At 39.8% G+C, this 14,759-nt stretch overlaps 1 protein-coding gene across 5 annotated transcripts in view; it reads right to left on the bottom strand.

Moving 5' to 3' along the window:
* LOC110112940 overlaps positions 1-14,759 on the bottom strand; it is an 82,373-nt gene that overhangs the window by 65,522 nt on the left and 2,092 nt on the right. For all 5 annotated transcript variants that reach the window (XM_020845333.2, XM_028691735.1, XM_028691736.1 and 2 more), the window contains exons 3-7: positions 12,209-12,303; positions 11,983-12,102; positions 11,655-11,742; positions 11,283-11,374; positions 11,090-11,194 (exon numbers count right to left, since the gene is read on the bottom strand). In XM_020845333.2, the coding sequence (XP_020700992.1) occupies positions 11,090-11,194; positions 11,283-11,374; positions 11,655-11,742; positions 11,983-12,102; positions 12,209-12,303 (500 nt within the window). The remainder of the gene's footprint in view (positions 1-11,089; positions 11,195-11,282; positions 11,375-11,654; positions 11,743-11,982; positions 12,103-12,208; positions 12,304-14,759) is intronic.

Raw genomic sequence — 14,759 nt, 5'->3', positions numbered from 1 at the left:
TGCGGCGGCCCCTCATGTCACCACTACTCTACCTTGGGCTAAGGTCCCCAATGACGCTACTGTCCGAGCCCTCTCTCAGAGAATTCGGATAATCATCCGCCTAGCGCGTGATAAAGAGCCTGTCAGTCGGGATGGGTTACTTCTGCAGATTTCTCATGCTACTCTTCGGTTACAGAGACAGACCGTGAAACAGAGGTATAGGTGGCAGAGAGGACAGCCACCTCGGCAGTCAATTGATACAGCTCCAGTTATTATACCGCCGGCAGTTACTCCTGTTGTTGGGCGACGCGCACGTCGCCACAGACAGAGACAGCAGTGGGAGCCTGCTCGGCCCCAGATCAGTTCAGTTGTTGTAGCCCCTCAGCAACCGATTACCCGTACGGAGACCCGCCGCAGTAGGTGGGTTTAGAGACGCCGACAAACGGACACCCCTGTCAAGCCAATACAGTCAGTGGAGACAATACGACCAGTTGAGACAATACCAATGGCAGAGGCAGTTCAGCCAATGGATATAGTAGATCAAATGGATGCAATAGTTTCTTCCGGGTACGAGGCGGTCCCGATGACTTGTGATGAGGATGCAGCACCTACTCCCGATGGATCACCAGACCGAGTTGAGACAGTTTTAGCTCCTAGCCCTCATAGGATCACTTCCCCAATGAGTCCATGTATAAAGGCACTCCGCCGAGCCTTCTCCGAGGAATACACACTAGGAGATGAGTCAGATAAGGACATACCAGTACAACGGGTCTATGTGATTACACGTCGAGGTCACTCGGACGAGCAGAGAGAGCCCGAGGACCATGATGAGCATGGAGACCCCGAGGCGAGAGGATCTCCGATATCAGTAGCTATAGATACCACAGTCTTACACTTACAGGCTCAGATGGCCAAGATAGCCAAGGTCATAGTAATGATGACTGCCCAGTTGACAGCTTTGGGGGCTACACCCCAGATGATGGGCGTAGGTACCCCTACCACGTCCAGAGATGAGCCGGTAGTACCGCCAGTAACATTAGACCCTGTGAGAGAGGATAGGGTCCAGAGAGCAGTTCCTACATAACCTACAGCAGTCTAGAGTCAGCCAGCACAGTTGTCAGCTAGTCAGATTCATGATCTGATAGCTCAGACGGTAGAGCAGGTGATTTCCTCCAAGAAGACAGGAGAGGCTGTTAGTAGAGGACGTCCTTACCTTGTTGAGTATGAGCAGGAGCCATATCCCTTGTTTTGTTCCTCCTAGATTTAGAGTATTTGACAGGCTTGGGAATCCGAGGCAGCATGTGGCTCAGTACTGGGCCATATATTGCAACATAAGAGGGAACGATGCCTTGATGTTGAGGTTGTTTGTTAGTAATTTGGTTGGGTGGAATTTTCTTGGTACGCCGACCTCTCCAATGACTCCGTCCGGACTTTTGCAAAGTTGGAGCAGCTGTTTATACAGATATTTGTCAGTGCAGAGCACCGGATCACAGTAGAAGAGTTAGTTGTTACTAAACAGCGTCCTCAAGAGTTACTACAAGATTACATAGTTATATGAAGAAATCTCAGCCTACAGTGTGAGCCCCAATAGTAGGAGCAGCATGCAATAAAGATTTTGTTGAAGAACATAGATGGTCCGATAGCACCCTACCTCAAAGGGATTCAGTATACAAACCTTCCAAATATTATGCACGAAGGTAGTCAGCTTGCAGGACAGCATACCCGATGCAATCCCTCTTAAGGTTGAGAGTCAACCTCAGCGTAGACCTCAGCTTCAGGAGTCTTCAGGGGCACCTCCTCCTAGGAGAGGGGAGGTACACAGTAATTATGGACCACAAGATAAGGGCAAGAGGCTCTTAGACAGTTTAGCACCACCACAGTCAACAACACAGTCCAGACCCTCCCGTAGGACTCCAAAGAGTCAGCAGTACCCACAAGAGAAGCTTAGTAATGAATACCCTCTCAAAAGGAAAAGTGTGAAGAAGATCTTTAAATTTCTTACTAAGAAAAATATTCTTAACATTCCCGAACAATAATAGAGTTAAGTGACAGACAGATCACCCACTCTATTGTCCCTGCCACAGACACATCGGGCATGTTTTGGAGGATTGCTATGTGTTCAAGGATAAGGTAGAGATGTTAATGGCCAGTGGGAAGATTCATCTGCAGGACAGTGATTTAGTGCAGCCTCTGGGCAAGGCCACTCAGACAGTTCAGATGATCTCCAGTCCCAACCACAGTTCTAGCCATAGTGATAGTAGGGCTACAGTCAGGGCAATAGTAGCAGGTCACCCCGCAGTTCTGAGGGAGAGTGGCAGGTAGCACTCTCCAAAAAGACCAAGCAGATGATCAAGCAAGCTGTACAGAGTTTAGAGTCAGTTGAGAGGAGGCCTTCCCAGGCCAAGTCGACAGTTGTCGCTCTAGTTACTACGTCAGCACCTTTCTCTTCTTCTCTTTCTGTCGTAGTGCCTACTAATCACATTTTTTTCTTCTTTATGTAATCAGAAAATGTATGAAATAGAGAAATTTGTTGTAACCTTAGAGGGAAAGACAGGACTTACGCTGAAGGATTTCGTCCTCCCACCATTTGAAGATGCAATAATAGAAGAAGATGATTCTGCTATTTTTGGTATTCTTTACATTTCACTTTTACTTAAATTTCTTCTAGTACTCGTTTCTCTCATATCTTATATATCTCTTGTAATGTAAATGATTCTGTGTATACTGATGAATCTGAGCTGATGAAAAACCTGTATTCATCATTCCAGAGGGTGGTTGTTATATGGATTCGAGCGATGAATCCGAGAACCCACTTCAGGCACTTTCCTTAGAGCCAACGCAAGCCACCATCATTGAACCAAAGGAATCTCCTGTTGAGGATGACTCAATTCAGGAAGTTCATTTGCGTTCAAGGAAGGTATTTCCATCTCGGATGGCTAAGAATGCAAAAGAAAAAGATAAAAACATAGTCACCCATCAAGACGATCTTATCCCTTCCTCCCAAGAGCAGTCTAAAGAGAAAGGGAAAGGCCCTTAGTCGGATGTTGACTATAATGTGTTGTCTCACTTAAGAAAATTTTATTCTCTTCTTAGTGTCTACGATGCTCTAATGATGTCCCCTGACTTGAGAGAGACACTGGTGAAAGCACTACTCAAATCAGAGTCCTATCAAGCTTTCTTTACTTTTGAATCTGTAAGAGATGCATGACATTTAAAAGAGATGTCATATATTACATTTTCAAATCGTGATCCACTCCTAGAGACTACTGAGCACAACCGTCCCTTATATGTCACTACTGAAATCAATGGTTATGAGTTGAACAGAGTACTCGTCGACCCAGCGGCTTCAGTAAATATTCTTACTCATGAAACTTTAAAGAGCCTCTCCATAGGTCATTTAAAGCTCACTTCAGATAAGATTATGTTGAAAGGCTTTAATGACCAAGGCCAGCGCGCTCTAGGGTCCATTACCCTGCCTCTGAAGTTTGAAAATTTTTTAACTGAGACAAAGTTTCATGTACTTGAGGCTGACACTTCATACAGGGCTCCCTTAGGAGGCCCTGGTTCCAAAAGTATGGAATGGTGCCCTCTACCTTGCACTAATGTATGAAGTTTATGAGGAATGATATCAAGTACATCATTCCTAGAGATACCAGCCCTTTTCTGTGCATGAGGTCTCTATTTACGATAACGCCGAGTACTATGTACCTCGAAAGACTCATAAACCTCCATCTGCCGAGTCACCAGTGACACTCGCTAGTGTTGTACAGGGTTCTATGCACTCACCTGCATAGGGTCCTATACAATCGTCAGAACATGGTCCATCACAGGTTAGTATTGAGGTAGGTGTTTCCACTACGCATTCTGATAGAGATCATTTTCAGCTTGCAGTGAGGCACGCTGTCCCCCCTAATAGAGATAGGGGGGACAAGGTATAGGTAGAGGAAGAGGGTCAACCCGCGAGCAGCGGAACTACGACACTCGAACTCCTCCCCCACACCTTTACACTTCTTCTTTGACTGTAGAGTTCGACTCTTCAGATTATGAAATGATCGATATCACTCATCATTCAGTCCCTTCATCACCTCCAAATCCCGTTGCTTACGATTCACGCCCTACCTTACGTAGTCATCTGATACCCGATGGTGGATTAGTTGTTGATAGTAATTCAGACGAGGAAGAGGACTTCCGATGTCAGACTACTAGTGGACAGCCTTCTCCCCATCAGATACGCGGGATAGGAGTTGAGGATTATTGCCAAAAACCCTCTGACACTCCCTCCACTAGTGATGGTAATCTACTATGGACTAGCAAACGCCATATACCTCATCTGTACGAGACATTTGGGCTAGCAAGATCTAAGAAGTGTGCCCCTTCACCCCGTAGTATAGGTGCCCCACTAGGTCCTATGAGTCAAGATCCAATGGAGACTGCTATGGGTAATAGAGGTTAAGAGTGTCCCTCGTTACTTTTCCCCTGTTGTAGAGAGTTTCATTGAGCGGGGTCTTGTTCGTTCCACTTGGCCCGATAAACAAGCTCTACGACAAATTCGTGTTTGGTGAACTGACTTTCCTCGAGGCCTAGAAGGTGTCGGTTATATGGGATTGAATCAGTTTAATAATAACAACATTCGTATTGTCTCCCATTATTATCTGGTTGTTTCTCTTACCGACAAAGAAGACCCGGATAGTGATGAGGATAGAGTCCTTAATGCTCCACAAGAGTTTGAAGATGGCGTCACTTCCGCCATGGACGAACTATGTGAGGTTAACTTAGACCTATCTTTCATAGAGCGCTACTGTCTGATTCAGAGGCTCAAGAATATATCAAGTTGTTGTCAGAGTTTAGAGATTGTTTTGCCTGGAACTTCACCGAGATGTCTGATCTAAACCCAGAGGTAGCAATCCATAAATTGGCCATTAAGCCTGATGCAGTCCTTGTTAAACAAGCACCTCGTAGGATGAGGTTAGAGATTCAACAGCAGGTGATCGCTAAAACTAAGAAACTTATAGAAGCTGGGTTCATTAGGGAAGAGAAGTACCCTACTTGGCTTGCCAACATTGTTCCAGTCCGGAAGAAGATCGGACAGATACGTGTCTGTATTGACTTCCGTGATTTGAATAAGGTCTGTCATAGGGATGATTTTCCTCTTCTTATCCCCGAGCTTATGGTGGATATTGCATCATCCCATAGCATTTTCTCATTCATGAATGGTTTATCTGGTTACAATCAGATAAAGATGACCCCGATGATTAGAAGTTCATTGCATTTCGCACACCTACAGTTGTATTTTGTTATGACGTAATGCCCTTCGGTCTCAAGAACGTCGGGGCAACCTATCAATGTGTTATGACTGTTATCTTCGATGAGATGATGCACGAGCAAGTTGAGTGTTATGTGGATGATTTGGTGGTCAAAAGTAAGGTCCATGGAGATCAACTTCGAGATTTACGAATCGTTTTTGAACATTTGCGCAAGTTTGATTTGAAAATGAATCCTTTAAAATGTGCATTTAGAGTTAGTGCGGGGAAGTTCTCAAGGTTTATAGTCCGTTATCGTGGCATTGAGATTGATCCTTCTATGATCAAAGCCATAGTGAATTTGAAACCCCCTAAAAGTCTTACCATGTTGAGATCCTTTCAAAGTAAGCTTGCTTTCTTGCAGAGATTTATCCCCAAACTTTCTGGTAGGTGTCATCCCTTCGCTGCCTTAGTGAAGAAGGATGCCCAATTCCACTAGGATGAGCGTTGTTATGAGGCCTTTGAAAGCAGAAAGTGCTACCTGATGAACCACCTGTTTTAGCTACACCCATCCCAGGTAGTCCTTTGATTTTTTACACTACGGCTCTGGATGAGACTTTGGGTGCACTGTTAGCTCAAGTGAATGAAGAGGGCAAAGAGAATACCTTATACTACCTTAGCAGACAGTTAATACCTGCAGAGCTTAAGTACCCAGCGATAAAAAAATAATATTTTGCTTTAATCTTTGCAGTGCAAAAGCTTAGACTTAATATGTTGTCGCATAAAATTAATTTAATCTCTCGAGTCAACCCCTTGCAGTACTTGATGACCCGTCCAACCCTCTCAGGTTGTCTAGCACGATGGTCTATGATCTTACTGCAATTTGACAACACTTTTGTCCCTCAGCGGGCCGTCAAAGGACAAGCTCTAGCTGACTTTCTGGCCGATCACCCGATATCTACTGATTCCCCACTCAATGATGATCTACCTGATGAACTAATCATGGGTGTGGACGAGCAAGAGTCTCCTACTTGGGAGCTTTACTTTGACGGTGCGTCATCCGTTAAAGCCTTAAGTCCATATGAAACTCATACAGTTAGGATATGTTTAGGCCTAATTTTTGTATCCCCTGAAGGTCATACTCTACGGTAATCCTATAGTTTATCATAATCTCGTACTAACAATGAAGTTGAGTATGAAGCTCTGATTTTGGGGTTTGAGTTGGCCATTCAAATGATCATTACGCGAGTAAAAATATTTGAAGACTCCCAACTAATAATAAATCAAGTAGTTGGAGTCTATAAAGTACTTAAGTCTGAGCTCTTCTCCTATCATAATAAAGTAATGGAGTTATTGTGCTTAATACCAGAAGTACCTTTGGCCAAGATCCCTATATCTGAAAATGGAAAAGCAAACGCCTTGGCCAAGTTAGCAAAAGAATTAGCTGACCCTACTGGAAACTCCGTGTCTATTGTTGTCCAATATCGTCAAGCTCTGTGTCCCGCAGACTTGACTTCTCCTGATCAGACTCTCACAGTGTTTGTTGTTGATGAGTCAGATTGGAGAGTGCCCTTCATAGAATACTTGAAGCACGGTAGACTTCCGGATGATAGATCTCTCGCCGCTCAAATTAGAAAGATGGCTCTATCATTCACCTATGTAAATGATACCTTGTATCGACGCTCTTTTAACCAAATGTGCTTGTGTTGCCTTAATAAAGAAGATGCTCGTAAGGTTATGAGCGAGATACATGAAGGGCTTTGTGGTGAGAACCAATCCCTGAACATCTGAGTAAAATCATTCCATTTAATTTGCATGCCAGCGATTTCTTCAAATTTGTCTTGATACAGACCTCTCCACCACCTTTCTGCTTCTCCTTCTAGTGCAAAGGTTGCCAAGGAAACTTTCCTCTCTTCTGGACAGTTCATTCCTTCTAATATATTTTAAATCCTTAGCAACCAATTTTCAGCCTCTATTGATCCCTCTACTCCCTTGAATAATGGTGGTCTCATATCCTGAAAAAATTTCAAATACTTATTCATAACCATTCCACCACCACTACTACTCCTCGATGATTGATTTCTTGAATCTTGAATCAGCAGAGTCACAGCTGTCATCATTTGTGCCAGTACATCTGGATTAACATTAACATTTGGCACTGGTCTTTCCACTTACTCTACTTCTCTTCTCCCGGATCATTTTGATTCCAGTTATCAATAAGATATTCATTTTACATTAAATTTTTAAATCATTAATAATCATCCTAATGGATCTTCCAGTATGATTCATATCTTAATTGAACTCTGATACCAATTTTGTCACGACCCGGCCCGGCTGCTCAATCTAACGAGGCGAGTACGGAAGTCGGATGATATAATTCATTAAACATTATACCACTTCTTTTTCTCAAGAATGGCTATCCTGCAACCCCCAAACTGCCAAGCTACAAAACAACCCATCAATCATCCCAAAAGAGATGAGCAAATCCCACAAGGCAAACCACTAGCCAAGATACCACCAAGGTTGCCAGCTATCCAAGGCCCAGCCGGGGTAATGTAGAATTGCCTCAACATAGTCAATAAATTAATTTCAATTACTTTTTTTAGGCAAATACAAAAGATAGAAAAAAGCATGGGTGTCAAAACGAGTTTTCATGTCGGATACGGGTCCGACCCAAAATTGTCCAGCATCCAAACCCCCTAACCCAAACCCGACTCGAATTGCAAACCGGGTCAATTCCACAAACTCGAACCCGACCCGGGTCTAACCCGCGTCAACCCAACCCGACACGCCAGCCCGTTTGGGTTTGAAATTTTTTTCTCTGATTCATATTTTTTTTAATTCACCAAAGAAAACATCATTATATAGCTAACAAAAATACAAAACTTAGAAGATAATATGCTTCCAAATAATTAAAAAGATAAACAAAGATCATGTTTGTTACAAATATGCTTTTACTAATCCAAAATTTAAACGGGCAAATAGCAAGTGACGAAACTAAAACACGTGCAGGCGTGCCCTAAATAAACCTACCGCTATTATGTATAAACCGCGACATTCAGGTTGTATTTGGATCATCATCGGGTTTTCGGGTTGACCCAAACCCGACCCGAAACTAAAACTGGATTAGCTTTCTAAACAATAACCCGACCCGTATGTCAAACAGGTCAACCCAAACCCAAAATTTTCGGGTCGTGTCCGGGTTGTGTTCGGGTCATGTGGATAGAAATACCAATGAGAATATTCTCAATTAAGATAATCTATTACATAATAAAGACAATATTATTATTTACTTTATAATATAGTAAATATTTATGACAATGATAGTTAATTATTTTTCATTTAAATTGCACATTTCCATTTTTATGCTAACTAACCAATATTATCTACTACATCTAAAGCATATTAAGCTACGATACCAAATATAATGGAAGTCATCCAAGAGTCTACGATTTCTAATGTAAACCCATTATCAGATATACAAAATGATGCAATACAAAAAATTTCACGAGTCACAACTACTACAATAAAAATTATTTGTTACTTGTGATGGAAATAAAAATAGAAAGAAATTCAATACAAATGATAGTATAGTGATTTTATGCTAGAAACAATGCATAGAATTTTGAAACCACAAAAAGCATGCTACTTATCAAAAACCACACAGTAGAAATCAAGATTGAGTCAAACCTAAATAAAATCAATAACAACAACATCAAGCCTTTCTTTTAATGGCCAACATTCTGCACCATAAAGTATTACAGGTCTCACCACCGTCTTATAGAATTTTCCCTTAAGTTGAAGGGGACTTTCCTATCACATAACAAACCTAATGCATTCCTCCACTTCAACCATCCAACTTAAATTCTACTTGATTGACCTGAATAAAATCAATCAAACATTCAAATTAGTAACAAGATTTTAGAGGGAAAAAAGCAGACAATCACCAAATCTTAAAATCTCCTTTTTGATCAAGTAACTCTCAAAAATAGAATGAATAGCACATCAAACTATAAACAGCACATTTAGCGTTAAATCTCACATTTATTCTCCCATTTATCTTGCACGTTTCAAACCATTTTTATAATTAACAACTCACAAAATCTACATACTCCTAAAACTATTCAAACAAATAAACTAGAAATTATGCCACGCACTAATCAGCTAGGATGACTAATAAATAGAAAAAGACCTCGCTCACTGCTAAAACACCGGATCTCAACAACAGCTCTAAATGCCAAGATTAAAATTGTGAAACTAAATTGTGAAGTAGAAAGACAATTGCATGTAAAAAAAAAAACAATTACAATAAAATAGGATAAATGAAAAACCAATATACCTTTACATTGCCATAGAAGCTAAACAATCTCAGATATAGCCGAAACCAAGGATTTAGGACAAGGGATAAGATAGCTGCAGAAAAGGATTCAGGAAAAGGGATAGGATAACTACAGATACAATATATGGTCCCATCGCCAAAGAAGCCAACCAAAGTAAAAGTATGGTACAAACAAAGAATCTAAGGAAAATCAATTGAAGTTTAGGTCATCAGTACAAACCAACTCTCATATGAGAGTATATTATAGGCATGTAATGCTAAAATTAAAAAACTACAAAAAATTCTAAAACTACTTAAAAATAAATAAAATTTATATACTACAAAACAAAACAAAAATCATCTTTCAAGCAGCTCAACTTAGTTCACATAATTTGTATTTTCTACTATTATATTGAAATTTGCATCATAATTGTTTTCTTATAATATATAATGCAAACAGCTTGACCAATCCACACACTAAAAAACTTTAATTCACATTGTTGACGCCAAACACTTCTAACAACTGTATCTCTTACAATATCACATCAAAACTGCATTTTTTTCAACACATACATACGTTTCTGATAAAATGTCCCAAATATATTTGATTGAGCCAAGTACCCCAAGGATTAACCTATTTAACCTAGGTTGGCCCAACGTACAAAAATTTTGTCTAAGTTCAATACAGGTTTCAAAGTAGATGTCAAGTATTGGCATGGCATTTTAAGAATCGCTGAGACCATGATAAAGATCCCTTGACCTGTGACACTGTAGCTTTTTAAACCTAAGGAAATCACTTAATTTCCGATTCAATGAAATTCATTATGTCCATCAGATCGTATAATTTTCAAAGAAACAAGAAATACAGAGTATGTCAATCTTCAAACTGTCATTGGAGCAGCAATGCTAAAATATGCTGAAAACCAACAGGCTTGGCCATATTCTCATTTACAAGAGATGTAGCATCACACAAACAAGAAAAGCTAGGATGCTTCTAATTTCATTTCCACAGTTGGGACTTTAGCACTTCTTGCATGCCTATAAGATCATCTGAAGGGGTTTAAAAACCATGGATTAAAGGTAAATTTGCAATCATAAAAAAAAATAAAAAAAAAAATATAAGATAACAATACTAACTACAAGACAATGAGTTAATCTTCTCTCAGTCTCACATATTATGAAGTATGTGCAAGCAAAAAGGAGAAAGAAAAAGAAAATACTATTTAAACAATCAACAAATAGCATTAATAACAGTTGAACTTTAGCCACATTTCACTCAATCCTGCCATCAGTTTTATAACCTGACTCAGCCCCAGCCTCAGGTGAAATTGGAATCTACATGTTACTCAATCATGCCACAAACATCTTTTTGAGAATAGGCCCCTTCCAAAGACCATAATAAAGAGGGTAGGGCACTAGGGCTTATAGAATTGCAAAAATAATTTGAATAACTTTTACACATATCATATGAAAAACAAAATGCAGAAATGCAAATGAGCATAATATTTTCAAATATATAGAAATATTATCAGAACTCGGCATGGATACTCACAAGCTCCTCCCAATTTTCCTTGACTTCTTCTTTAGCATAAGCAAAACCATAACCAGGAAGATCAACCAAACAAAGCTTTGAGGCGAGCTTAAAAAAGTTGATGGTCTGAAATGAAAATGCAGGAGATAGATATTAGGTATAATATCCCGATATATGGTAAAAATTTTGTCTGAACATAAAAAATATATTGTACCTGAGTCAAGCCAGGCTTATCCGATACCCTCACCACACCCCATTGTCTGGTAAGTGCATTAAGCAATGATGACTTCCCAACATTTGACCTACCTAGTGTCGCAAAAGATTTTTATCTAGCCAATATTTGAATTCATAACACTAAAAAATTTCTTTCTTCAATCTAGTAGACAAGCAAAAGATTAAGGGAAATATTCAAAAATTTACTGTTAGTTCGTGCAAATCTAAAATTGACTTCCAGTTTTATAGGAACATAAACTAGATGATGGAAAATATAGATAAGCAAAACCCAACAGTATTGGCGAAGTAGAACTAAGATTAAACTTGTAATCATTCATACCTAATTCACAATGAAATATATTTCCACCCATACCTGCAAATGCTATCTCGGGAAGTGTTGGAGATGGGAAAGATGAGGACATCTTTGCAGCTGCGAAAAATTCCAACTTATTCCTAAACACCTAATAAAAATATTTTCAAACAAAAATTATGATCAATTAATAAAGACAAATATCAAGCAATGTTATTGAATAGCAGAATGGTGCAATTGCAACTACCACCATATGTATGTTTTATGAACCAAGATGTTCAAAGCATCACTGACGAACAATTATCATCGAAGTTCTTGCACCATCAATAAAAATGAGAGCTGAAAGTAAAAAAAAAAGGCACAAATTTATATTTTTAAAAAGAAACCTTACGTTATCTTCGATCTTTTCTCTATCTGTTGCAGTAGAAAATGGTGTGTTATCTAATGGGGCCGATAGCTTGACATTGTAGCCAGCATTTTGCAACTCGATCAACCGCCTGCGGCCCAGCAGCTAACAAAAAGTATAATAAAATGAATATGCTAATTTCAACATAATATAAGGTTCACCAGCCGGGAAAAAGCTAATGATTTTCAAAAGCATAATTGATAATTAATACATTTTCTTCCACGAAGGAGAGGATTCCAGCACTTGGTTGTATCGCACGAAACTGAGCATTCATTGAAACCACAGTTTCTTTCTCCACGGCTATGTCTGGATGGCAGACAGTCAAGACTATTAGATTCAATGAAAAGTGTACCACTTCAAATCGGAGCACTTCATGAGATAGATGAACCAAATGCCTCGGTTATATCATGCAAAATAACTTGCAATACAAATCTGCATGGCCATGGATCAAATATTTACTAAACTTAAAGAAAATCCTTGATGAACAACAAAATCTATGAAGCAGAAAGGGACAAGTAAGCAGAGGGATGAACTCATGTTTGAAGCTAGCAATATGAAGCAACCAATAGGAATCATATAGGACAGGTAAAGAATGTTCACAAAGATTACAAGAGAGAGCTAAAAGAACTTTCTAGATGATTGAAGTGAACATAAGTGACACTCATGCATTTTAGGACTGTTAAAAAAGCTTGAAACTCAGAATTTGCCTCAATTCGAAATCAACTTGACTCAATTTTGAGTTGAAATCAAGCTCCATTCCAGATTTGAAATATATTTCAAAACAATTTCGAGTTTGCCCCAACTCACTCATATATAGGTCAAGTTGGCTCCAAATAGGTCTAGAAATGATGATTTATATAAAATATAACATATGTATTGATAAATCATCTAAAATCAACTTGATCAAACATGAATATCAATGCATAGCTGAATTGGAAACTTACAATTTCAAATTCGGAACCATCCAAATATCGATATCAACAAATTTAAAGTTGAACCCAACGAGTCAAAAAGTTATCCAATCTGAGTCTGAATCTATGATGCACAGACACAGACACGAGTTTAGATTCAATAGAGCACAGATGCCTGAAAAATTCTACAGCTCGACCAAAGAAACACCACTTCACCACCGTCATTAGACCATCATCATAAGGTCGTCACCCGAGAGACAACATTGGATCACCCCCAAATAGCCATCGTTCATCTACAGTCCTCCGACCACTGTCATCCGACTAGGGCCCCTCAAACACCATCGTCCGGCTACAATCCTTTGAGCATCATTGCCCAAATATGATCCTCCAAATACCATCGTCCAACTACGATCTCCCGACCATTATTACCCAACTAATATCCTTTAACCATTACCACTCGACTACTATCCTCCGGCAACTATCACTCATCCATGGTCCTTCCTACCACGTCGCCTGACTAAGATTATCCGACCACAATAATTCGACAATAGTCATCCGAACATTGTCATCCACTTATGATCCTTCAACAACCATCACCCGTCAACGATCCTCCGACCATCATCACCCAACAACTATCCTTAGAGTTCAGATTACCGACGCTCAACTACAATCCTCCAACCTCCGCCACTCAACAACAGTCCTTCCAACCTCCATCGCCCGACAGCAGTAATTTTGACCGCTATCGCCCAACTATAATTGATGAGGACATCGACAGACGCTACCGACATGTTTATCGCCGGCGAAACCGCAGATCGACGGCCACGATTCAGCGCCTCTACTTTTGATTGAGATGACATTATGTATTTTATTATTGTCTTGTTTGATTTACTGTTTTCCCATTTTACCCCTGTGGGGAGTTATGTTTCTTTGTAGCCCAGAGGGCAATTTAGTCTTTTTCACTTTTATGAGTCAAGACCTATATATAGTAGTCTCTTGTATCATTTTGAGCTTAATGAATATTTGAATGAAATTTGTGTTTTATTTCTACTTCGTCTTGCATGAGTGCTTGAGAAGGAGGAGAAGCTCAAGGTGAGCAAATCGCAAGTTCTTCGGCGCCCTTTCTTTAGTGGTAACTTCCTTCATCGCTTGGATCTTCTATCTCCGCCAAAAGTCCACCAATCTTTGAGTGATACGGCCCCAAGGTGAAATTCTCGTTGTTAAAACGTTGGGTTTTGTTATTTGTACTCCGCATTTAATTCCCTTGGATTTTGAATGAACTATTTTGGTTAATCTCAAGTGCATCTCTTTGGCCTAAGCGAAGTTAACGTTTCTAATTCTTAACTTTATCTTGCATGATCCACATAAATTTATAATAAGCAAACTTTAACAATTCTCTTTTAATTTTGATCGTAACTCCTAGTAGTTTCACATCAATAATCCTCCGATCTCCACCCCATTATACTCCTTCGACCACCATCGCCCAACCATTGTCCTCCAAATACTATCATCTGATTATGATCATTTAATAATCGTCACTCGATTATGATCCTTTAATAATTGTCGCTCAATTATAATCCTCCAACTACCATTGCCCGAATATGATATCCTCAACCCACTATCACCCGACTATTGTCCTACAAACACTATCATCCCACTACGATCCACAAACTATAATTTTTTCTCAACTATGATTCTTCCGACCACTAACGTCCAACTATGGTACTCTGAATATCGTTGCACAATAATAGTTCTTCGAATGTTATCACTCAACTATAGTTCTCGAACTATGGTCCTTCGACCACCATCGTCTGATTATAGTTCTCCAACCTACAATCCTTTGACCATCGTTGC

This window comes from Dendrobium catenatum, unplaced genomic scaffold, assembly GCF_001605985.2.
Source record: "Dendrobium catenatum unplaced genomic scaffold, ASM160598v2 original_scaffold_61322, whole genome shotgun sequence".
Taxonomy (NCBI): Eukaryota; Viridiplantae; Streptophyta; class Magnoliopsida; order Asparagales; family Orchidaceae; genus Dendrobium; species Dendrobium catenatum.
Note: the sequence above shows the minus strand (reverse complement) of the source record. Positions and strands in the feature narration are given on the sequence as shown.